The 26,790-nt window shown below is 29.5% G+C and overlaps 2 protein-coding genes across 5 annotated transcripts; both read right to left on the bottom strand.

Moving 5' to 3' along the window:
• Positions 1-5,795: 5,795 nt before the first annotated feature.
• LOC116402033 (glycine-rich protein 5-like) lies at positions 5,796-9,643 on the bottom strand. 4 transcript variants are annotated; one of them, XM_031880728.1, is made up of 3 exons: positions 8,538-9,162; positions 8,179-8,445; positions 5,796-6,051 (listed from the first exon to the last, which is right to left on the bottom strand). In XM_031880728.1, the coding sequence occupies exons 1-3, from the start codon at positions 8,542-8,544 to the stop codon at positions 5,999-6,001; spliced, it is 327 nt and encodes a 108-aa protein (XP_031736588.1). In that variant the 5' UTR covers positions 8,545-9,162; the 3' UTR covers positions 5,796-5,998. The 4 variants fall into 4 exon arrangements, with proteins under 4 accessions (XP_031736588.1, XP_031736586.1, XP_031736585.1 ...); XM_031880726.1 differs by lacking the exon at positions 8,538-9,162 and adding an exon at positions 9,338-9,643 and having other exon boundaries at positions 5,797-6,051; positions 8,179-8,442; XM_031880725.1 differs by lacking the exon at positions 8,538-9,162 and adding an exon at positions 9,338-9,632 and having other exon boundaries at positions 5,805-6,051.
• A 9,827-nt stretch (positions 9,644-19,470) lies between these two features.
• On the bottom strand, positions 19,471-24,394 carry LOC101221337 (probable leucine-rich repeat receptor-like protein kinase At2g33170). Its single transcript, XM_004150296.3, has 3 exons — positions 23,946-24,394; positions 20,482-23,476; positions 19,471-20,136 (listed from the first exon to the last, which is right to left on the bottom strand). The coding sequence occupies exons 2-3, from the start codon at positions 23,408-23,410 to the stop codon at positions 19,754-19,756; spliced, it is 3,312 nt and encodes a 1,103-aa protein (XP_004150344.1). The 5' UTR covers positions 23,411-23,476; positions 23,946-24,394; the 3' UTR covers positions 19,471-19,753.
• Positions 24,395-26,790: the final 2,396 nt, after the last annotated feature.

A 26,790-nucleotide genomic window follows, 5' to 3' on the forward strand; every position in this document is an offset into this window, starting at 1 on the left:
AGCTTATCATTTTGGGGACAAGACTGAGTAGAAAGCTGAAAACTTCTTGAGTGTTCCCTTAAATGGTGTTTCAAATACTTGAACAAAGGGCTCTACACTCTCTATGCTCGTGAAGGACTAACTTACTGTTATTGGTCTATATTCATACAGGTGCCAGTTGAACTAAGCTCATGTTGGCAATTAAATTGTTTAGGTGATATTATTATGTAGATATTATTCTGATATTATTTTCTTAAGTGTATTTCTCTTTGGTTATATATAGATTTGTACCTCTACTAAATTATCAATGAAATAGAGATTCACTCCATAAAAAACAACAATAATGATTCACTTTACTGATATGGTGATATGCTTTAATAATATTGTTGATATACTTGATAATGATATACTGAGATATATCATTCATATTCTTAATAATACTATATATAATGAACTGCATAAAATTTAAAATAATGAAAATCATGTAGTACATCACAATATTATTAAAAATGAAAATCATGTAGTACTTCAACCACCTAATACATACAGTATGAGTACATCACAATACTGATATACAAAACTAGTACAAAGTAAAACCAAAACAGAACCAATGTAAAGAAATTAAACAAAATAAATTTGAAATGAGGTTCAACTCAAAATACACATCGAAAAAAGTAGAAAAAAATCACAAACGAAGTTAGATTATTCCGGTTAACAACTATTATATTTCATATTGCAACCAATGTACAATCAATGTCTTAAAATCAAGATTAAGACAAGGATAACAAATCATTTTTCCGTATAAGAAATGATGACTAGGACTTTAAAAAGTAGGAGAAGAAATAAGGGATGATTAGGGCATGAAAATAAGGAGAAAAATAAGTTATTGAAGTGTTGTTTGAAAATAATTACAAATTTATGATGAATAGTATTTTAAAAAGTGATAATTTTGTCATATTTTCAAAATTCTAAAACAATGTGTCATACTTGCTATATCATATTATCAAAAGACTACCCACTACAATTTTCCAAAGTAATTTATATAACAATTATTTTAATTATGTTTTGTTTTTCATTTTTAAAATTCTTGTTTATTTTCACTCTTTCCAATCTTGGCAGTTAAAAAATGATTTTTTTAAAAAAAATATAACAAACCGACAAAATATTTACACTGTATAGAACAATTTCAAAAGCGAAAAAAGCTCATAGGACCACAATGAAAAATATAAAAAATGCCCCAATCAACACGTGAATAATTGATCACACGTGCATATAATTCTTTTTCTAAACGATCATGATATGAGATCATGTAAAAAATGATAAACGACCGTGTACCAAATCTTAACGATCACGGTTTAAAATCGTGTATCAAGATCTTTTATATTTGGTCCACGATTTTGTACCAATATCGTTTAGATTTGGGTACACAATCTTGTAGTTAAATCTAAACGATCGTGTACCAGATATAAAAGAATCTACAAGATCATGTACTAATATCCCAACGATCTTGTAGATTCACTATATTTGGTACACGATCGTTTAGATTTGGCTACACAATCGTGTCCGAAATCTAAATGAATCGTGTATCAATTTTTCAAAAGTTTTTTTCGAGAACTTTTATATTTGGTTCACTATCTTGTACATAGTGATTTTTTATTGTGCTCTATAACAATTTTATGGATAATTGGTTTATTGTTTAATTATTTAATAAAAGTTATTATATTTCTCATTATTATTCAATTGTATGTTATTGTATAATAGTATCCATGAATATGTTATTATATTCTAAATGTCCCTAATCGATTATTATAGTGGAAACAACAATAAATTAAGATTAGTATGAGTTATAATTTATAATCATATGATGATTATATATGTAGAGACATAAACTATAATCATAATTTATTATTAGAGAATAAGAATTAGACTGATCATTTTTTGAGATTACAACATAGACACGTGTCGTAAATAATCTCAAACAAGTGATTATTTTGATCATTAAACCTGAGATTATCATAGTGTCAAACATAATAATTAATTGATTTTGATGCAGTCAAACATTATCTTTAACTAGATAATTATAAAGGTTGTATTCGAATGCATTGTGGATTATGTAGTGGACAATGATTAATTAAGTTGAAATTTATTCATATTATTATGAAGAGATATTTATGGGCCCCTTGATTACTGTGACGGTATAAATGTATGGTCGTGTTGTAAATGCATTAATCAGGGTATTAACGTCATTTATTATTTTAGTATGTTTATTGATCGAGAAAGAAATTGAATTAGATAAGGTGGTTTTGTCCATGTTTTATATTCAATTATAAATATACATCATGTGATAAAAGGTTTAAAACAATAATTATATTAGGTTATGTTGGATCACCAACTTAATTTAATATGTGGAGCCATAATGTCTTGCTGGAGACAAATTATGACTTATGGTCCCATTGCCATATAACACGAAAGAATTGGGTTGTATTTCTTTTTCGACTTGGTAATTAATAAGCCTAATTGGAGAATTGGAATCTTACTAGAAAATCGTAGGAAACCTATACACATGCAAAAGGACATAAATTTGTTCGACACATAGAGAGAAAGGCGAGAGTCAAAATTCGCACTCTATGAGGTTGTAGCAAACTCGAATTCGAGGAGTCAAATTCCTAGTTCGTGTGTGGATACTGTCAGAGAACGCTTGTGATTTCGCAATGTTTTGGTGATACGAATTTGGAGAATCGTTCTTATCAGAATAAGGATAATTCGAATTTGGAGAGTTACTCACATCGGCACAGAGGTATATTTATTCATGATTTAATTGTTTATGCATGGTTTGTTTACATTATAAGGGTAAAGAAAGTTTTTTTATGCTAATTCCTCCTTGTCTAGCCCAAGCTCATTTTCCAATAGTACCAATAACGTTTAGATTTGGCTACATGATTGCGTAACTAAATCTAAACAATCATGTATTAATGTTCCAATGATTTTTGTTCAAGATCGTGTACGTATATTTTTTATATTTGGTACACAATCTTGAACTAAATAACACTTAAAAAAAATACAAGACCTATGATCGATTGAAAACAAAGATCATGATTTTTTAAAAAATAAAAAAAATTGGAGAATAAGAAGAAAATAAAGAAGATGAAAAGGAAGACAGAACAAATCACACCTGTCCAAAATTCATAGGAGACAAAAAAAAGTGCTTAAAAAATTAATCCGTTGGCCATTTTAATTTTTGTTACTGTATTTATGATAATTAATCTCAAGAGAAATACTCTAAATTCAAAAAAAAAAGAAATAGTTGTTGAAAGTATGATAACAAAATATGGAGTTTTATAGCCATCAAACAAGGCCTAAGTTTCTGGTTGAGAATGACTTTTTTATCTAATCAAAACACCACTAAATTGTAAAATTTTATAGTAATTATCTAAAAGGAAATATTTGATATTTAATTTAATGATTTTTTTTCTAAAAAAGTTGAATGAATTAACTTATATATAAATATAGAAACTTTTTATGTTAATTTGTGAATATAAATATAGACATTTTTTACATTTAATAGATGACCACATGAATTCAAATAAATATTTATTACCAAATAGATAGACACACATAAATATTTATCTAAATCTATTCGAAACTATCTCAAAAATAAAAATTTATTATGTATTTTAAATATTTTAAGATTTATAACATTTAAATCATTTTTTAAAAATTTAATTAATAACAAAAAAACAAAAACAAAAACGATAAATAAATTACCATAAAAATGTCAATATTCAATGGCCCTAAGTCGATATATTCACCAAATTAGAAATCTAAATCTCTATACTTCAAACTATCATACTAAAAGTAATAAATAAATAAATAAATAAAAAGATCAAGAATGAGAAGAAGTTATAACAAACCCATAATTAGGCTCATTTATGGCAAGAATACAAAACATTGAATCATCATCCCCATCTATCAGCGTTACATTTAACACTCAATAGCAAGTATAAAAGTAAAACAATAAACCAAGCACAAAGTCTTATACAAACCATTGCCTCTCTTTCTCTCATCTTATTATTATCAAAACAAGATGGGTTCATTTTCAACATTTATATTATCTTTGTTGATATTGTTGTTTTTCTCTGATTTAATCATTATTGAAGGATCAATCTTCCAAAACGCACGAGTAACAGTCAACATAACAAATACGCTAAAAGGTATAAATAATAAACTCACTATTCACAGAAGATCTGACGATGATGACTTGGGAGTCCACCAATTACCGCACTTGGCTAGTTATGCCTTCTCTTTTCAACCAAACTTTTGGGGCACAACCTTGTTCTATTGTTCCTATGAGTGGCTTGGTTTTTCTCATCGATTCGATACCTATAAGGATGGGAGAGATAGAGTTTATTGCAATAGAACTCTGTGTTTGTGGATTGTGTCGGAAGAAGGCATCTGTATGTTCAACTATAAAAAAAAAGCATATGATATTTGCTATAGGTGGTTGGCTAAATGAATATAAAAATCCAGATATATACATGTATTGGAAACTTTGACGACTTTTGTATTAATAATAAAGGAATGTTTTTGATAATTTATTTGTGTTGTTTACATGGGTAACATTTTCATCTATGTATATTTTTTCGTATTTTTAAAGGCTTGACCTTCTTTTTTTTGACCCTGACAAAAGAGAGAATAAAAGAAGATAAACCAACTATGGATGATGCAATTTCTCACCTCAATTTGAAAGATAAACTGACATCTATTATATCATAAAAAATTTCTAAAACATAAAAGTTAGGGGAATATAATATAAGTAATAAACAAGTTAACTTATTTTACCCAAACACACCTATGTTTTTACTTCTGGTATGAATGTAGCAGAATTGCATGAAAGTTGTAAAATTTAGAGCAATTAAAAAAAAACTTTGATCTAGAGAATGTGTACCAAGTACATGTTAGCAATGGCAAATATCTTCCCATATATATAAGCTCCTACCTACGACCATATTATTCTTAAAGTTGATCCAAAATATGACTACCCTAAATTGAATGTAGATCTTTGGAAATTTCGATTTTGTGGAACAAAGAGCTTCACAAGTAATATTCTAATTGGCTTTAAACAAAGATCGAGAATTTTGTAATGCTTAGAGGATATAAATACCAACGAGTGCATGTTTGAATTTGAAAGTTGCATTGACCTTAGAGAGCAACTGACATCATGATCGCGTACCAAAGATTATTGGCCTCATTTAGCTCACACTCTTCAAAATATTTTTCCACTTTTTCAGGCAGAGATCATGTCCTCTTAGCTTAAATCAATGTTATCTGCCTGCTAAAGTATTTTGTTTTACTATTGTATGTGTCCTATTATTTTGAACTTATGCTTAGTTGGTCTTTTAAATTATGTTGGACTTCGGGTTAAAATTTATGTGTTTTAGCTTCTGCCTGTATTTCATTTAAAGATTAAAATTTAAGGATTAGCTTGTGTGGTTCAGAAGGGGAGCTGTGAGGCCCTGAACCAAAAAGGAGTCTTATTGACAAAAATTATGATGGTTTAAGAGAAGATAGGAGTCGTTGTACAAATTATTGTGTACAAAAGAATAGCCAAATTTCAAGCACACACTTCAGTCAGGCTATGATGACACAGTCTCTACTTGAAAAAGTGGTAAAACATTTTGAAAAGTGTGAGCTAAACGAGCGAAGTGAGTGATATGTTTTCTAAATAACTTTTCATAAACTTTTTTAAACAATATTTCATAAACCTTTTAAAGAGTAACATAAACAATAACATTAATACTTAAACTTAATTAATAAAACATTTAGGAAACAATAACATTAATAAAACAGCTCGAATATATATATTCGTATTTTTTCTGCTCAAATTTTAAATATCTACGTCTGGAAGAAGGTAGAGAGGTTACTCAATACCCACTCAAGATTTAAGAGATGTGCATCCTCAATCTCTGTTCCTGGGAGGTAGGCATCTTGAGCTTCGATCCTGAAGATAAGTGTCTTTACCTCAAATTCCTTGCCGCCCCTTATCCCGCCTTATTAAGGGTTGTTGAAGACATCCTGGATCAGAGAAAATATTTATAAAATCACATGCTTCAAATCCTTTAAGAATCTTTTTGCTTAAAGCAACCCTTGAACACCATAATACCTTGATAAACTCATTTTGAAATAAGCCTTAAACATTTCTCAGTAAACAAACATGCTCGAATAAATAAGGATCGTGTACCAAAAAATCTTTAAAAAAATCGTTCAGATTTGGATAGCCAAATTTGAACGATCATATAGTCAAATAAAAACATTCTTACTATACGATCGTGAAACAGATATATTACGCGTGCGAGTGGCCAATTAATCACGTGTTGATAGGGGTATTTTTTGTATTTTTCATTTTGGATCTATGGAGTTTTTTTTTTTTTTTGTTTCCTAAATTGTTCTATATAATGTAAATATTTTGTCATTTTGTTATATTTTTAAAAAAAATCTCTAATATAAATATTATTATATTATTATTATTATCGTATTATATTTTTTTCCTATCCATATTTGGGTGTGCATCATTGTGCTCTACTCTTTTCACAACAATATTTATATTTACATTCTCAATAAAACAATTTCATGCAATCAAAATGAATAAAACAACTTCATGCAATCAAAATGTAGAGAAAAGTACTAAAGCGAGTTACTGAATATTTAATCAAACTAAAACTAGACTTACTAAAGTTGAAAAAGAATGAAACAATCAATAGAAGTCTTCAATCAACCACACATAATTGAAGAAATAACTGAAATAATTAACAACAAGCACAAGTAACAATTGGAACACCAAACATTGTTAACCTATTTCGATGACACAACATCTACGTCTGAAAGTTCTTGATCCACTATAAGAGACTATATATTATATTGGCTTGTGATATAATTTATGATTACAAATTTATTAACATATTTTCATCCTTCTGTACTTAGTGACACTTTCTTACCGACACAAGAAATAAAGCTTAGGAACACCTCCCCGTAATCAGATATCAAATCAAGCAACACTTGATCTTGGACAATCTCGAATCTCATTTCAAGATCTTGATCAAAAAAACCTTTGGGAAACAAGGAGTCCACACGTTGTTCCCGCTTTTCTCCAGTTCAATTATTGTCACAGATCTATTGCTTTTTTTCCCAACCCTCATACACATAAAATGAGAAAGGAAAGATACGCCATAAAATCAAACAAACCACAAAGCCAGGAACAAATCTCAACAACACAACCAAAACAATAATATTTTTCCTGAAATAAAATCATGAATAAATAAATGGAAGTGGGAGCACCATCTCAACAACTCCCCTTGGGACCAGCTTCCTTTATTTGTTTAGACAAGCACACCAACTACCAGCCACCAGCCAACAACCATAGCCACAAACCAGAATAAATCAAGAGAGACAACAAGAGCACAAAACAAAAACATCACACAACCATTAGAAGCACTCAAGAACACAACCAAATCTCTGCAAAATATTTCACACAATTTCATTCCAAAAACCAGAAACAACAAAATGGAATATGGTCAATACAAGAAAAGTGGGAGAAGAGATACCTTGGAGGGTACTTTGAGAATAAGAACAAATTTAAGATGGAAAATATTTCAAGAACGAAAATTCTTCCATATTTGCAAAATTCTAAAACTGTGTGTCATATTTGCTATATACTATTCTAAAAACACTGTCTAATACAATTTTCTTTTAAAAAGTAGGAGAAGAAATACATTTATTAATGGTAGTTTGAAAAGAACAACAAATTTAAAATGAAATACGTTACTTGCAAAATTATAAAGGAAATCAGGTATCATATTTAGTTTATACTAATCTTAAAAAACTGACCACTGGGATGGCCTAAACTAAAAGCCTAAAAGTATACGCTAACTCCACCTTAAACTTTTTATATATCCAAGACCAGGAAAAATAAAAAGAAACAGAAAAAATATAGCGATATTAAACCATAAGGAAAAAGAAAATAATGCAAAAACAATATATAAGAAAAAGTATTCAACTTTGCCTCAAATCTAAAATATTCTTAATCCACAACACAAACAAAAAACGCAAACACATTCACAATAGAAAAAACCTCACGGCGGTAGATTCATGTGTTCATCCACAATATATAAAATATTGCTCAAGGAAATGGCACAAGGCCACCACCTATGCCACCAACACCTCCAACTCCGCCTCCGAAGCCACCGTGACCAACTCCAAAGCCACCACCAATTCCACCGTACTTGCCGATTACCCCAACCCCACCAAGATGTGGAAACAACCCTCCAATGTAGCCACCCATTCCTGCAAAAGCCCCAACTCCACCAAATATGTTCTTTTGGTCGTCAACGCCGCCTCTGGATGGTGGTTCCGCCACGGGTGCTGCTGCCCGTTCTAGGGTTCGGTACTTCTCCTGCCGACGACCACCAGCTCCTATGTGAAGAATACGTTAGCAAAACAACATTTGATTTGATTTTAGCTGTTGTTTAATATAATTATATCAAATTAAAGTAGGATAGAGAGACCATGCATGTGTATATTCCTTGCTCTTCTTATATAAAGTAATTGAAGTATTCGATTTTATCTTGAGAATCCAAAGCATAGCTCATTGATTAAAGCATGAGTTATACTATTTTAAAGGTTGATGGTTTAATTTATAACTTTGACTTTCATGCTTTGAACTAGAAAAATTTGTCCATGCCCTTTCCATGGCGTCGATTTAATATAATTCCTTTCTGTTTCTTTTTTTGGGGAACCCAAGTTCATATAATTTTCTCTCTTTTATTATTTGATAATCAATGTGCATTATGCTAATTTTTAATCGCATAAGTTAGTGATTTAAGTACTTTTACTTACTTTTATTAAAAAAAAAACAATGACTTAAATCTCTATTGCACATTTGTACGTGATAATTTGATATTATTGTAAAAAGAACAAATGTTAATAGTTTCAGAGTCCTTTTACAATTTATTTTGTTTTTTATTTTATAATTTTAAAATTGAGTTTATAAGCACTGATTACAGTCCATAAATTATTTCCTCGTGTTCCTTTTGTCTATTCTTTTTTTTATAATTTTCTTTTTTAGAAAAAGAGTAGTTTCTACAAGCTTACTTTTTCTTTTTAGAATAATTGAACTGAAAATTCAATTATTTCTTAAAAAAAACCCATGAAATCCATTAAAAAAAAAAAGTAGTAAAAGTACAAACACAAAATTTAAGAACAAAAGCGTAAAAACAAATGATGTTAGTTATGAAAAACATATCTGAATATATTGTAATTGATAAGATTAAGTATTTAAGTTTAGGTATGGTTTAACGATATTTACCCGGAACGTTGCGGCCATCCACATTCATGATTAAGAAAACAAATGTAATCAGAATGACAAAATATTTTGCCATTTTCGTCTCTTTCAACTCTCTAGATTTATTGAAGTCACCTGAAGTTTGGATGCATGAGGATGGGGGCTTTATAGAGAGCAAGTTGAGAGGGAGGAGACAGTTGAGCGTAATAAATTAAAGGAACCTGTAGTAAATGCTTTATTTTGTAGCATATTTATTTTTCTAACACAACAAAACCTCGAAGAGAGAAATTTCTTTAAATTTGGATTTTCAGAGTTGGTTGAAAACAGTGAGAAAGAGAATTTAAACAAGAGACATAACTGATGTACAAATTGTTAAGGCCATATGCAATGTGTTGCAATGCATGCAGTTCTGTGAACTCTTATTTTTTATGGGGATTAGCAAGGACACGTGAGCCTCACGCGAGCTTCGTCATCTTTTTGTTATCAATTCAATTGAAGGTTGGCAAAATAAAATTAAGAAGGCTTCATCATTGAATGCTTACATACACACAAGACAACATTGAATATATGTAATGAAGATATCAGCTTACCATTCTCAAGCGTTTATGTGAATGCATTTGGCCTTTCTACACACAAACTCCAGAGGCAAGAAGTAAAAAATATTATAGAAATTAAACAAGCAATGCAACCAGTTTATTGTTATTGGAAAAATGCTATTAAAGAACAATTATAAGCATTAAAATTATGCTAAAAAGTCTTTGATAGTGTTTAAGAAAATGTTATATAGTGTTGAGAACTTTCAAGAACATGCACCATAACAAACTCTATAAATAATAATCTTATATAGTATTTTCTTACCTCTATAGAAAATTCAACAAAATGTTTTTTCATATAGTTTTTTTTTTTTTTTTTTACAAATATAAACAACACTATCAAAGATCTCTTTTCCAACGTTTTTCTCTAATACTATGAAAAGTTTCCATAACACTAAATTTATGCAATTGAAAATTGAATTTTTGTACCATTTCTTATAGTGCTAAAAAACACTCTAGAAAGTTGCAAAAACATGATGTATGAGAGCATTTTTAGAATGAAATGTAAAGTATATGATAGTCTATTGTTAATGCTAGCTATTATATGTAATATTTGTTGTAGATGCATGAAATTTAATATACCAGTTAATTAAATATTAAATTTTATAAATATAACAAACGGTCAAAATATTCAAAGTCTGTGTAACAAAATGAAAAAGCACATAAAATTAATCATTTTTTTTAAAAATATTTCAGGTTTGTTCTTCGATTTCATCGTCTTTCTTCTCTACCTCTTCTGGGATTTTTTTTCTTTTCATCGTCTTTTTCTTTTCTTCTTCTGCAATGTTTCTTTATTCTTTTTCAAGCTGTTATTTGGTTTAAAATCATGTACCAAATATAAAATATCTATCTTTTTTTAAAAAAAACTAAACTATTATTTGGTTGTTCCAAATATAAAAGATCGTGAAAAAAACCGTTGGGATATTGGATAGTCAAATCTAAACGATCGTGTACAAATAATCTTTAAAAAGTCGTTTAGATCTGGGTAACCAAATTTAAACGATCGTTTTCCAAATATAAACGATCATTTTCCAAATATAAATAATCATTTTCCAAATATCAACAAACGTGTACCAAACAATATTGAAAAAAAATCATTTAGATTTAGCTTCAAATATAAACGATCGTGTAAGAAAGAATGACCAAATCTAAACGATCGTTTTCCAAATATATTACGCGCGCTGGATGTCATTTTTTGTATTTACCGTTGTGGGCTTATGGACTTTTTTCGTTTTTGAAATTGTTCTATATTGTGTAAATATTTTGCCGATTTGTTATATTTTTAAAAAGACCCTTTAATTAAATTAGACTTAATTAATAGAATATTGATCTTATTTAATTACACAACTCCCCTACAATTGCAGATGAGTGGGTGAAGTGGGATTTAACTCAAGAAATTAACAAAACTAGCACAATTTTGGTTTTATATTTAAAAAATTGCATGGTTTTGAAAAACTCGTAATTTTGTTTTTCTTTGTCAATTTTGGTCGTGATCGACCCCGAGATTCTTTCTAAACTTTAAAAAATTATTTCAATAGAATTTTTCAGCCTCTCTCGACCAAGATTATCACCGAGATTGTGATATAGCAAATGGCTGAAATACCCTTGAAATTTCAATTGTTTGATATTCTCACAAAATGCACTGAACTCTTCGAACTTTCCATGCTACTTCAAAGAACTAAGTGAGAACTCTCTACAAATCTTTCCAATTTCCTTTATTCTTGCTTCCTCAAATTCAAATAAGTAGTTACTTTGTTGTTAGTTTCTTAGTTTTTTAGTTTTTTATTTTACGTACTTAGTTGTTTAGTTTATGTTTTTAGATTTTTAGGTTCAAATCTGAGGTGGATGGAAAATCTGATATAGTTATTATTGAGATGCTGAGTCATGAATTTTTCCTATGATTCGTTGAATAAGTTTTGAGATCAGATGAGTTTTACATGCATTTTGTTTGGTTTTCACAAGTTGATATCACCCGAAATGGGGACTGAGATTACCACACAAAATGCATGCAAAACCATAATCTTGTGACATTGTGGTGCAATGTTGCTCGAGTTTTATTGTTTATTCATGTAATCTCAACAAAAAAATGGATCGAGATGGCCTTGAGATTAATATCGTTATTGCAATGCATTTTCGTACATAAACTCAGTTCTCATATGTAAATTTGGTGCTCATTTTGAAGAGATTAAAGTCCCTAGCAACAAAATATTTTACAGAGACCTTAGATTAATTTAATTGAGAACTTAATAATATCGTACATTGGCAATAATTACAAAACAGTTTTCTAATTGAGGCTAAGCATGATTTAAAAATATAAATTAGAGAAAGAAAAACTCACGTAGTTTGACGCCTCTAAATTTATTAAAACTTCAAATTTGGGACACCACCGAAACTACTCTACTTCACTATCTAAAAAATGAGATCTTGCCCAATAAAAAGAGAAGAGAATATTCAATTTGGGGAGGATTTTTTGCTAGGAAGATTATTTGATAGAGAAAAGGGAAACATAAAAGAAATTTTGTTAGGAAGGGTTGAAGAGGATAACACATAACATTTTGCATTTAAGGCATACCTGTAAGTTTTTGTTTATTCATGCTTGATGATACTGCCTTAATTATTTGGCACCCATTTAGGTTTTGTCTTAATTATTCATTTAAATCACTAATTAACTAGCTGTTGTGTTAATCATTTGCATTTGGCACCCATTTGACATCTTTAAATTATTTGCATCATTTTAATCATTTGGCATCAATTTGACCTCTTTTAATTATTTGCATCCTTTTAATTATTTGACACCCATCTCACATTCATTGTGTGTAAATTACTTACACCTATTTCTGCACATCCATTTGGCTTGACTATTTTGATTGTTGAGTTTTGCATCTGGTTAATTAATTTGGCACCCATTTGACTATTTGATTGCTGCTCTAATTAATTATTGTTTTGCATCTGCTTAATTATTTGACATCCATTTGACTATTGGGTTAATTAATTAGTGTGTTCTTGATTAATTATTTGACACTGATTTAAGTGTTATGTTAACTATTTCATTTGGTTAATTAATTAAATGATTGTTAATTATTTGGTTGTTGTTTTAATTAAAGGATGTGTTAATTATTTGGTTGCTATCTTAATTAAATGATGTGTTAATTATTTGGTTGCTGTCTTAATTATTTAACACTCATTTGGCATGCTGATTTAATTATTTGCTATCTTTTTAATTATTTAGGCACCCATTTTACACTGTGTTAATTGCTTGTATCTTGTATCCATGTGTTTTAATTCTTGGCACTCACTCATTCTAATTATTTGCATCAGAATGCATCATGCTATAATTATTTGACATTCATTTGGCTACTGTGATTATTTATTTGCATGTTGCGTCAAACCACTTTGACATTCTACGCTTAATTATTATTTGATACTCATTTGACATCCTCTTTTAATTATTCATTACTCTGGTCTGACCTGATTAATTATTTTGCATCTTTCTGCATTAATTACATATTTTGCATCTTTTTGCATTAATTAATTATTTTGCATCTTTCTGCATTAATTAATTATTTTGCATCTTTCGACATTAATCAATTATTTTGCCTATTTTGGCATTAATCAATTATTTTGCCTCTTTTGACATTAATCAATTATTTCGCATTCTCCATCAATCAATTATTTTACATTCTGCATTAACTAATTATTTCGCATTCTGCATTAGTTAATTATTTTGCATCATTTTGAATTAATTAATTATTTTGCATCCTTCTGTATTAATTAATTATTTTGCATGTGTTGTATTAATTAGTTATCTTGCATCCTACGTTAATTATTTTGCATGTGTTGTATTAATTAATTATCTTGCATCCTACGTTAATTATTTTGCATGTGTTGTATTAATTAATTATCTTGCATCCTACGTTAATTAATCATTTTGACATTTTGCATATTGCTTACATTATCCTGTATTTGTTTTATGTATTTATTTTATCTCAACATATTACTCTTCAAGCAATATTTTTCAAATTTCATAATGTTTTGTCATTGTTATTATTCATTTTGCAATTGAAATATAAAAATGTAAATTGGACTAAAAATATTGTTTTTTATGGATTTTATAATTTAAATTCCATGAATACATGAAATTTTTCCGTTTGAAATTTAATTAATAGATTGTTTTTAAATAAACACATTTAATATTTTAAATGAAACTGGGTAATGTTTTCTATGAATTTATTAATTCTAGATACATGAAATTTCTCATTAAACACCTATGATAGAAATTAAAATATCAAGTTTTGGTATCTTAATATTCTTAAGGTGAATAAAATTATTTTAAAACAAAAATAAACTTTATTTTTTTTAATGGCTCCTATGCCACCCATAATTATCAATTCATGCTTAGGTTTTACTTTCTTCGATATGAATTGATAAACATGGGACATTTAAACAAAACCTAAATAAAAAACTTTGTTTTGTGAACCCTATATTTAATTTAAAAGATAAAATTGACTAGCCATTTTGTGAGTTTTGTAGGGTGCTAACACCTTTCCTACACACAACTGACTTTCGAACTTAAATCTCTGAATTTACGTAGACCATTTTTTTTTCTTCTTTTTTGGGTGACCAATCACACCTTAATATGATTGGTGACGACTCCAAAACTATTTATTTATTAAATTTAAATAAGTGGGGAGGTCGGCCGCTCCGCGTAGCGAGCACATCGTGACAGTATGTCAGTGATAGATTTCAATTGTCGATAGAATTAGGAGATAAAAACAAAAGTTAGTGAAACAAAATAAATAGTTATTTGATTAAATTAAAAGGTTAGTCTCCAAAAAAGAAACAGAAAAAAAGCCCTCTTTAGCGACTTTTTTTATTTAAAATAACTTTTTTCATTTTTCTAATGTTTCAAATTAATACAATTAGCTATATGATTACATTGCATTTGCAGTATTTGAATACAAATTTAGGCTAAGAATTGTTGGCTGTTTGATATGTATTTGATAGCTTTTGTAAAAGCCTCTTCTTTACCTTACTTCTTGTATTTGTTTCTTGGGATACAACTAATGAATGAATGAATAGATTCACATCAATAATCGGATGGGACCTAAGGTCTACATTTATTTCCATTTGAAAATATCTCAAAAAAATGTTAGGTTTTTTTATGTTTCTTTCCTTCTTTTAATATTTTTTATTTATAAAGAATGATATTACCAATTTGTTGTAAATGAATTATTTAATAAGTATGAACGAATGCTAAATGTATGGAATTTAAAAGATACATTGGAATGTAAAAGGAAAGGGATCTTTGAAACAACACGAAGTGGCTAATACAAATTTGTAGATTTGGTTTTTAGGTCATATCATCTTTTGATTTAGGTGGTCATTTTGGACACACGACCACTCCTATTTATTTTTTTGTTCTTTACCAATCTACAACATTAGTTTCTAATACTTTCATCTTATCTTTGTAATCAAGTAAACAAATGTGAGTTTCTATCTTTTCACCATATGGCAAGGTAAAATCTTTGTTCTTTCTTGTTTTGAACATTTTTGGAGGAACCCATTGTATTTTTTGGAGTATTTTAATAGCATGATTTATTGATATTGATATTGAGATGGTTGAAAATGAACTCACTATTCACTATTCAACACATTAGTATTTTCATCGTGAATATTGATATTGTTGTTTTTTGCTTCACTATTCACTAATGAAGGAAAAATCGACTTCAAATCTCCACCACTTACAGTTAATATAACAAATGCTTTAAGCGACGTAAATAATCAACTCATTGTTCACTGCAGATCTGGCGATGATGACTTGAGAGTCCACCAACTCCCACATTTGATAAGCTACACCTTCACTTTTCGACAAAACTCATGGGGTTCGATCTTGTTTTATTTTAAATTTCAATGTTCTAGTTGGTTACATTACTTCAATATTTATAAAGATTCAAGAGAGAATGCGTTGCGGTGAAACATTGTGTTTGTGGATTGTCGGTGAAAAAGGTCTTTGTATGTTCGACCATCTCACCAAAAAGTATGATTATTGTTATGTGTGTCCATTGACTAAATGAATATCAACATTGATACATCCATGAACCTAAAAGATCGATTTTGATATTAATAATACATCAATATTTTTAATGTGTTCTTAATATTACTATATCTTTTCTTTTTTTCTTTTCTTACATGTTGACATTTTCATCTATATTTCTTTTAGATATCTATGATTTTGATGATTTTGACATTGACATGACAATGAATTGTTCGTCTCTCATAGTTATTTTAAAAAAAATCACAAAACATAAAAGACTAAAACGTACATATTAAAAAGGGACATTCTTAAAATTAGCAAAATGAATTAAAATATTTACAAGTTATAGTAAAATTTTGGATTCTATTAATAATAGTCTTCTCTTACTATAACATATCAATGACTATTAGTGATAGAATTTGTTATATGTTGTAAGTATTTTGTCAAATTTGCTACTTTTAAAATTTTCTTATTAAAAAAATCATTATAATATAATAATAATAAATATTTTTACAAGTTTAAGAACAGTAAATTTTTATTCAACATTTTTATTTCTTTATTTTAAAAGAAATATCAATGGATATAGAAATTTATACAAAATTAAGACCCTACCATTTTGGTATATATGAAAACAATCCATTCAAGAGTCTCATTTATTAATTTTTCGAAATAATGAAAAGATATTAAATGAAGTGTTGTTCGAAGACAAAAATATTTGTTGTATATAAGGTGGCAAAGTTGGGGATCTCAACATTCATCTTTTGGGTCAGATAATTATAATGGATGACCATTTGATGAATAATAATTAAGGATATAACAACATTTAAAAAAAATTGCAAATATAGCAAAACTATCGTTGATAGACTTGTATCACTGATAGACTCGTATAATCTATCAGTGCTAGACCAATTTTCACAACATGATCTATCAGTGCTAGACACTATTATTGATAGAATTTGACAGATTTTGCTATATTTTTAATTTTTTTTAAAATGTTGCTATATACTTAATTATTTTGAATTTAATTGTTAAATTTGCAACTATCCATGTTTTATATACGTGTGACTTTTTCAAGAATAAAAAAATAAATACAAACTATCTATTTTTTATAGCAAAAAAACTAATAAAAATTCATCAAAAGATTTTACCATAAAATGAGTGTTTGGCTTCTTAAATTGAAATCAGAGGGTTTAGCATTTGAAGTGAAACTCAAGTTTGTCCGTTAGAATAAAATTTCTAGAACTAAAATAGGTTTGGAATATGTTTTTTTTTTTATTATTGTCATTAGAAAATTAAATCCTCTATTTTCATTAATTCTCGAACCAAATATCTCTTTTCATACAATAATTATCTCTTTACCAAAATAATTATCCCTTCTATAAATAATTATATTTTCCTACCATATAAGTATATTTCTTTTTCTCTAATAATTGTCCTTTCCCAAATAAATTACCTTTATCTCCTTTTCAAAATCTAATTTTTTCCTTAAATAATTATATTTCAGTGAATATAATTATCTTTTTCTTTTTTTATTCTTCATTATATATATAACTACATAATAATTTCCAATAAAAATTTTAATAATCAATTTAATTAAATAACATCCAAATTATTTAATTAAATTTTAATTTTCATAAAAATAAATAATTTACACAACTTTACTTGAACCACAAGACATACAATTCAATCAAAACATACAATTCAATCAAAATTGAGCACCACGTATTCAAATCCTCTGATTAATAAAATGTCATCAATAAATATCTAATTAATTTCAATGTTCACGAAATCAAATAAGTTTCATTACGTAAAAAATAACACCCAACAAATTAAATCTAGCTAAATTAAACTAAGATAATTTTTTTTTGTTACATATTGACAATTAATTGTCTATCAATAATAGATTTGATAATAGATCTAGATGTATTTGTAATATAATTAAGAGGCAGTTATTTTAGTTTGTTAAAAGCAAAAGTTAGTGAATTATAATAAATAATTAGTTTATTAAATTATAAAGTTGATGTTCAAACAAAGAAATTATATATAGCTAGCAAAATGACAGAAAAAAGTATTCATTTTACCCTTTGCTTATTTTGTTATGTCTTAAAATATTTACAAGGATTTCTAGTTCTATTAATTGATATTATTAGCTAAATGAGATGTGACATGTGCAGTATTGAAACAATGGGTGTGTTGAGAATATACGTGAAACAAAATTGACATATGGCAGAAAAATTGAACAATCTAATGATAAAAAGTGGGAGGTGCAATAAATAAATCCACTTCATGGAACATGATATGTTTATGTTATAGTTGAAAGTTTTTGATGTTTATTGACCTAAAATGCTAAGAAAGAGAAAGTATAGGTTTTCAAATCAAACTCCACAAAAGTAACACAAACCAGAATAGGCAATGGGAATATTAAAGAATGATAGAGAAAGAGAAAAGATAGGAAAAAGTGGAGAGGAAAAAAAAAACAAAAACGCTTCTCGAAGAATAACACACATTGTTTGATGGTTTTATATGGTATGTGGGCTCATCTATCTTTGCCACATCTCAAGTTTCAACCAATCAATGTGGTGGTGCGTGTTCACTACTACTTCGGGCTGCTTTGCCTTTTATTATCAAAACCAACTATTCAATATATTAACATATTGACATGTTTGTATTTATAAATAAGAAGTTTTGTATTTTTTCTTTTTTTTTTTCTTTTGTAAAGGTATTGGATTGCCTTAAACAAAACTGACTTCACAAGTCAATTGTGTTTTATGATAGTATATTTTGGGGAAATTGAAATGTTTGATGAGATAATTAAATTTCAAATGCAATTGGAAGAAAGTGATATATTTTAGACTATATGTGCTCATTTTAATAATCACTCTTCTTCTTCAAATTGGTTGATTAAAAAAAACATTTATTCATAAAACAATGCACCTTTATACACAATCAGAAATTGTCTAAAGAATATTTCTAATTTTCATTTTGAAATATTTAATTACATATTTCAATATAATTTTGAGAAATTTAATTAAGAATCTTCTAAACCTAAACTAATTAATGTTGTTATTTAGTTTAACAATGACCGCATATCATATCCAAAGGTGAAATATAATCTTGGTCAAGCTCGGAAGATTTTAAAAGGCAAAGATACAACTTCATGGATGGATGAAGTAGAGACAGACTAGTGCATATTAAAGCAATTTTTAGGAGTGTCTAACATATGATTGACTGTGGCTTGATCTTGAAGAATAGCCTAACTAATGAACATTAATGGGTATAAAGAATATTCCAAGCATTTCAATCCTTTCCCTTTAAATTAATGTATATCATAATTAGCATTACCTATTGACACATAGACTAGTTAGAATGAAGAATGAAAATTTATATCCTCCACCTTCAAATATTTTCAAAAAGGAAAGGAAAACATATTTTACACAAAATGCCTAATTTGACTCATTTGTAACTGAACACTATACTAAAGCTTCTTTTTCATCATCACTAGAGACCCTTTATTGAATAAATCTACCAGATTTGATTACCAAAACAGAGGGCTACAGATTATTATATCAATCATGTGCAAACTATACAAAGAAGACTTTATTAAATCCTATATAACAAATGCAAAATCTAAGCAATAGTTGGGTAACATAATCGTTACCCCATATACTATATACTCTGCAAATACTACATGCTATATATATTACATATAATATATATTTTCTATCGGATAAATATACATATTACCACTTTTTATGTTAAAAAAATGCATGAACTATTCAGTTATCTGAAAACGAAGACTGCCAACCTGAAATTTCATGAGGCTGCAACGTCATTTGGAGCTAGATTATATGTTAAAGCTGGAATATGATCTTCGTCTGGCTCGGTAGATTCTAAAAGCAAAGATACAACTTCCCGCATCGATGGACGATGAAATGGGGACAAACTTGTGCACATTAAAGCAATTTTTAGGACTGTCAGCATGTGATTCACCGTGGCTTGATCTTGAAGATTCAACCGCTGATCTAGCATTCCGGACGACATCGAATGGTCTCGCATATAGTTCTTGACCCATGTGACGAGATCACCTCCCTGATCAATTGGCTGTACTGGTGTTTTTCCAGTTAGAAGTTCAAGTAAAACCACCCCATAGCTGTAAATGTCACACTTTTCTGTGACCTTCATCGTGTATGCATATTCTGCAAGAAATTGTGTGAGGGGAGATGTGAACTTTGTGTAAAACCAAAAGAATTTTCCTTGGAAGATCATATTGGAATGATAAAAACAGATATAATATTGGCATTTAGAACATAGTAAACTTTGTATTTTATCAAAAGTCTATAACCGAAATGAACAGAACTACATAAAGATCACAACTCAATTTTCCTTGGACAGGTTTTTCTAATGAAACGAAAAATGGACAGCTCAAATATGGAAAAGACTTCAACAAAAGAAACATTTAATTCCCAAAGAAATTATTGTTTAAACAGTTATCAATGGCTTTGAAATGAAAAACTAAGATGCTTAATAAGAGTTGGAATTACCAGGAGCGATGTATCCATACGATCCTGCGACTGCCGACATTGATTTAGATTGAGGCATGTCCATTACTTTTGCTAAACCAAAATCTCCAACATGGGCCTCAAATTTATAATCGAGGAGAATGTTATTTGATTTGATATCACGGTGTATGATCCTTGGTTTGCAGCCGTGGTGTAGATAATCAAGTCCCTCTGCAGCTCCAATGGCAATTGTAAATCGAGTAGGCCATTCCAAGTTACACTCAGTCCCATGAAGCAACTCGCCCAGACTACCCCTTTCCATGTACTCATAGAGAAGTAGATTCGAACCTTGGTGATAGCAAAAGCCATATAGTTTAACAATATTGCGATGTCTGATCTTTCCTAATGTCGAAATCTCAGCTCGAAAACTATTATCAATGTTGCTTCCTTCCCTGTTTGATGCTAACTTCTTGACAGCAATGACCTGTCCAGAACGCATCACTGCCTTGTATACAGTTCCACAAGCACCTTTTCCCACCACACAGCTCTCATGAAAACTATTTGTGGCTTCAATTAGATCTTGGAAAGTAAAACCTTCCTTAGGCGGGAAATAGACGTCTGAATCCAGAGACTGTGTTTCCTTGTTTTGCATCATTTTGGATGGACGTTTCATGCAATATAAGATTATTCCAATTAGAACAATAGAAACTCCACCTATAGCAGCAGCAATCCCAGTTATGATTCTACCTCGAGGCCCATTCATACTATTGAAAGATGGAATAGATGGAGATAATGAATCTCCATTGCAGTCGCCAAGAGGTCCGCCGCAGAGCCCCTTATTGCCAACGAAGCTACTAAGAGGCATGTTCTGAAACAAAGGTATTGAAGGGATTGGCCCCCGAAGATCATTGTATGAGAAATTGCAGCCCATTAAACTCGAAAGATTAGCAAACGAGCTAGGTATTTCACCAGTCAAACTATTGTTATTAAGCAGGAGATATTCCAGTAGATTCAAATTTCCAAGCTCTAGTGGTATTGTCCCAGTTAGCATATTGAAACTGAGATTCAGAGAGATTTGCAAGCTTTTTAGGGACCCTAATTCCGAAGGAATGCTACCAGAGAATGAATTGCCACCCATTTGCAATTCTGTCAAATGGGAGAGGTTTTTGAGTTCTCTGGGTATACTTCCCGAAAATTTATTATCTGAAACTCTAAGGATTTCCAATTGTAAGAGAGATCCAATCTCTTTTGGCAAAGTATTTTCAAAGAAGTTGTTACTGAGATCAAGCCGTTGGAGAATCTTGCAGTTGACTATTTCAGGTGGAATCGGCCCGGTAAAAAGATTTGACGAAACGTTGAAAGTTGCCAACTGTACAAGGTTTCCTATCTCCTTTGGCAAATGAGACGTAAAGTAATTGTTTGCAATATGCAACCTTTGCAACTTCTGGCAATTTCGAATTTCCGGAGGAAGCGGACCACTGAATCTATTCTGGTCCAAGTCAATGGCAGTTAGGTTCACCAATTTACAAAATGCTGATGGAAAGCCGCCAGTAAACCTGTTTCCAACTAAACGAACTTGCAACAATGATTTGCAGTTCAGGATCCCCGTAGGTATATTTCCATAAAGTTTATTGGACTCCAAGTTCAAGATGATCAGATTAGAATGACGACATAGATGGGGGGGTATTCGTCCCGTCAAGAGGTTGTCTGAAAAGTCGACAACCCAAAGGGGGCTATTACGTCCAAGTCCTTGTGGAATGCTACCACTCAAACTGTTGTCGAAAAGCTGCAATTGACTCAATGAAGGCATATACTGAAACCCAAAAGGAACAGGGCCTGTGAGGTTGTTAATCGAAAGATCAAGTTTAGTCAAGCTACTCAGGCTACTAAGTTCATTGGGTATAATCCCAGTCAGCTGATTTTGAAATAGGTAGAGTAATTGGAGACCTTCTATCTTACTTAACTCTTTAGGTATCTCACCAGTCAAATAGTTCTCCGAGAAGTCTACCTCTATCGCCAGAGAAAGGTTCCCGAGCTCTGCTGGAATGGTTCCATTCAATGCATTTCTGTATATATACAACTTCATCAAAGAGATTAGGTTCCCAAATTCCTTAGGTATGGGTCCACCAAGATTGTTCTGATACAAAGCCAAAACAGTTAGACTTGTACAATTCCCAAGCTCTTTTGGTAGAATGCCAGAAATTTGGTTCTCCCAAAGAATCAATTCAGTCAAGTTTTTAAGCATGCCAAGCTCCTTTGGTAAATCCCCTTCTAACTGGTTTTGAGCAAGGCCAAGTGTTTCCAAGTTCTCACACTGACCTATTTCAGCCGGTAAGCTTCCTGAAATCGCATTTTGTCCTGCTCTAAATATTGTCAGGCTCTTTAGTTTCCCAAAAGAACGAGGCAACGGACCCGTGATATTGTTGGTATATGCAACTAATTCAACCAAGGATTTCAAGTTCCCAATTTCTTCAGGAAAAGAACCATGGATTCCATTATTACATATATTCAACTTCACCAAAGAGGTCAGCCTTCCCAGTTCAGATGGAAGTTGCCCATTAAACTTATTGTTGTTCAGAATTAGATATTCCAACCTGATACAATCGCCGATCTCTTTCGGTATAATTCCGGTGAGTTCATTGAAGGAAACATTGAGATAAGTCAGGTGGATCAACTTACCAATGCTTGAGCTTAAGGAACCTGAAAGATTCTTTGAGCTCAAGTAAAGAGAATAGACGACTGGTTCCTCACTAGAAGTACAGTTGACACCAGTCCATCCACACGGTGTCTCATCACTTGAATCCCAATTTCTCAAAGAACCAAATGGATCAGAAATATTATTTTTCAACTCCAACAGAAAATGCCCTTCTTGATTCAACCCATGTGAAATATTAAACAGACAAGCCAGTAGTAGCAAAACCACAACAAGTTTTGCACTCGAAACCGACCCGGATTCGAAGTAATACAACATCTTAACAATCAACCATCTGTTCAACAAGAGCTACAACATGATTGGATAATACCAACAGTTCACTACCTGCAAAGGATTAAGATAAGAAACAATAGTACAATGTCGACAAAGGAAAGCATCCAAATCAAAGTTCTTCAAATAACACTAGATTCTAGAAAGAGAATGGAATTTGATGAAAAAGGACAAATAAATTCAAAGACAGCATAAAAACAGAAAAAAACTAAAATCTGTATGTGACCCAGAGAATTAGAAAGCCCTTCAAACCAAGTTAAAATCCAATAAGAGAATGGAACTTAAAGAAAAAAGAACAAACAGAGAATCCCCCAGTTTGTATGTCTTAGAGAATGAAAAAGAATCCAAATATAGATTCCCAAGAAACAAACAAACAAACATCAAGTGTCTTATTCATCAGGACCCATTAATTTTTTTTGTCAATATCTAGAGAATAAACTGCAGCTACCACCAAAAATACATTAACATCAATAAAAAAAAAAAAAAAACTCAAAAAACCATAGAAAAACAAAATAAAAAGTACCTCTCAAAAATCATCATCAGTGGCCATAAATGAAGAAATAAAAGCATCTAGTCCACCACTTCCTCTGTTATAATCTGAAGAAGAAAAGGTCAAAAGAAAGAAGCCCATGATCAGAGGCAAAAACTTTCAGCTGATCTTACGTTAATGGAGGGATTCTCGAATGGAGAGCAAGATTGGAAAGAGAGTAATTGATTTTTTTCAATTCAAACGCCTTTATTTGCGGCTTTTCTTGAACACCAAAAGCTCAAAAAATCAATACAATACGGAGAATCACTGAAAAAGAAAAACCCATGGAAGATTTTTAATGGGAATGTAAAAAGAAGAAGAAGGGTATGATTTAAAGAGCTTATTTAGACTGAATTTTGAAGAAATGGTGCTTCCGTTTCATAAATCTCCGTGGAGTATGATGGAGGCCTCATTCTGCGGTGTCATTCATTAGCAAGCAAACTATGTGACTTTTTTTTTCTCTAATAAATAGTCACCAACCCAACTTGCATTACTAAATTCAACCCCCCTTTATCAAATTAAATATTACTAATAGTAATCTCTATATTTTTGTAATTATACCTTATCATCACTTTGGTTTTATTAAGATATTTAATTATGTTTTTATAAAATGGTTTATGGATTAGATTTTAAATTAAATTTCTATATTTCATTCAAATCCTTACTTTTTTTTTTTTTTTAAATTCTAGTCTTCTAAATAACCTCTCAATTTTATTACTTATAAAATTGGTCAATAATCTATTTTGACCAAGCATTTAACATTTATAGAAACATATTGCTGTTGTCTAAATTCATCTTTAACGAAAGCACTTAGACCCTTACCCGTGATACAAAATTTGTTTTAAGAAAGAAAAATATGACTGACAAAAAAGAAAACTTCCAAAGTTTAAAACGTGAAAAAGTTAGAACGAAACTTACAAAGTTTAAAACGTGAAAAAGTTAGAACGTTGAATTATAGTAATGTACTTATAGAAAATGTTTACCTAGGTCTTCTCCTCCCCCTAAATTAAGTTATCTAATAACCTAATCAAATTTTACGTGAAATTCTTAAGCTCGAAGGCATGTCTATGCAAAAACAAGGTCAAGGAGGCGAAGTCAGCTTTAGCCTCTATATCCGAGGCCAACAAAAAATTGTGCCAAATCTCCAATTTTCCACCATTAACTCGCCAAAACTCTTATCTTGGTTATGATCTCATTTTTGTTCGTCGTCATTGATTGGATTTATCATTTTGGTCCAAAATCATCCAAAAACATAAAATAAACATTAGACTTGGACATAAATATTTGAAATTTTAAGATTAAGTCCTTATAAGCTTAAGACATGAAATGAAAAGTCAATTATTAGGTGTGAAATAAAAAGGAAAAAGAGTCAATGATCAAAGTTATACATACATAACAATATGAGGATGAAGATTGTAATTTTACCTAATTTTAAAATTTATGTAATCATTTAGGGTTTGTTAAGCCCCTTTTCAAATCATAAGTTTCTATCGTAGAACAAAAGCACAAGTTTGTATGGTTTTTTTATCTGAATCAATTAAGTTTTGGAAAACTCTAAACACTAATTTTTAAAATCTTGTTTTCCTTCTAATTAGATGATAAATTCAAATGTCATTCTATTACCATACATGAAAATTCTCACAAACAAAGGGCGTGAAAATTACACAAAAATAAAAATAAATTTTATTATAAAAAAAAGAGAAAAAAAAACTCAAATTGTAAACATTTAAGTACAAAATTTTGATGAAACAATTTCTATCCGGTTGAATATCAAATTTAATCTCTTGCATTATTAACTAAATTTAGAAGGTAAAATATACATAATTTTTTTTTGCTAAAACACATACATATATATTAAACAACAACAAAATGATAGAAAACACCCAAAGTAACAATCTATTTTATGCTAAGTAGCATCCCGAGCTATATATATATATATATATATGCTATATTGTAATTAATTTTAAAATGTGGTTACATATATTAATATTCTTAATCTAATATTTGTATACATATATTAATTTTCCTTTTTGTATTTGGTAAAGGAGAAAAAGAAATATATATTTTAGTTATATAATTGGACATCATATAATATTGCGCGCCAGCTTTGCAGCTCCTAATGGCATTTCCAATTTATTACCAAAAATCTATTGCTCACTCTATAATATCATGGTTTTATATTATTAGAATCCTAAATTTATAGCACAAGTTGAAACTTTTTAATTTTTAAATAACAAATTTTGACACCATAAATGTTACTATTCAACTAAACTATACATATTTCCAATTACATTTCTAACTACATTTATTATTTAAGATATTTTTTAAAAAAATTAACAAACCATTTTACGTTCTAGTAATACCACGCCTAAAAACAAAATTGATAAGTTTTTCATTATCCAATGTAGATATTTTATAAAAGGTTATATTTTTAACAATTTTCCATTTTTCATTATTTTATTAAAACAAATTATACAATTTTATATCTTAACATAAATACTAATAAATAACATACCACCTTTTTCTTTTTAGAAAAATTATAAAAAATAAAATATTATATTTTATAAAAAAATTAGTTTTCTAGTGGTTTTGTTCCGTAAATATTTTATCAATTTCTTTTTTAAAAAACCTTTCTTTTATTATTTTTTACCATAACACATAGTTTATTCTCATTTAACTAAAGCTCACTTGACCCAAAAATCCAAGATACAAGATTTTGATAGTATAATTAAATCTAAAATATTTTAATAAATTTTGACCAAAACAAATATTATTTAATTATTAATACTTTAAAAATATTTAATCTCCAAACATTTAATAGATGTGTTTGAGGTAAATT

The sequence above is a fragment of the Cucumis sativus genome, chromosome 2 (assembly GCF_000004075.3).
Source record: "Cucumis sativus cultivar 9930 chromosome 2, Cucumber_9930_V3, whole genome shotgun sequence".
Classification (NCBI taxonomy): Eukaryota; Viridiplantae; Streptophyta; class Magnoliopsida; order Cucurbitales; family Cucurbitaceae; genus Cucumis; species Cucumis sativus.

Excerpts from the sequence above, each read along its gene's own strand:
- LOC116402033 (XM_031880725.1), bottom strand. The coding sequence starts at position 9,410 with ATGGCAAAATATTTTGTCATTCTGATTACATTTGTTTTCTTAATCATG. Across the intron at positions 8,446-9,337 it reads GGATGGCCGCAACGTTCCGG|GAGCTGGTGGTCGTCGGCAG; the intron begins GTAAATATCGTT and ends TTCTTCACATAG. Across the intron at positions 6,052-8,178 it reads TGGAGGTGTTGGTGGCATAG|GATGTCTTCAACAACCCTTA; the intron begins GTGGTGGCCTTG and ends TCTCTGATCCAG.
- LOC101221337 (XM_004150296.3), bottom strand. The coding sequence starts at position 23,410 with ATGTTGTATTACTTCGAATCCGGGTCGGTTTCGAGTGCAAAACTTGTT. Across the intron at positions 20,137-20,481 it reads GTATGGATACATCGCTCCTG|AATATGCATACACGATGAAG; the intron begins GTAATTCCAACT and ends AATTTCTTGCAG.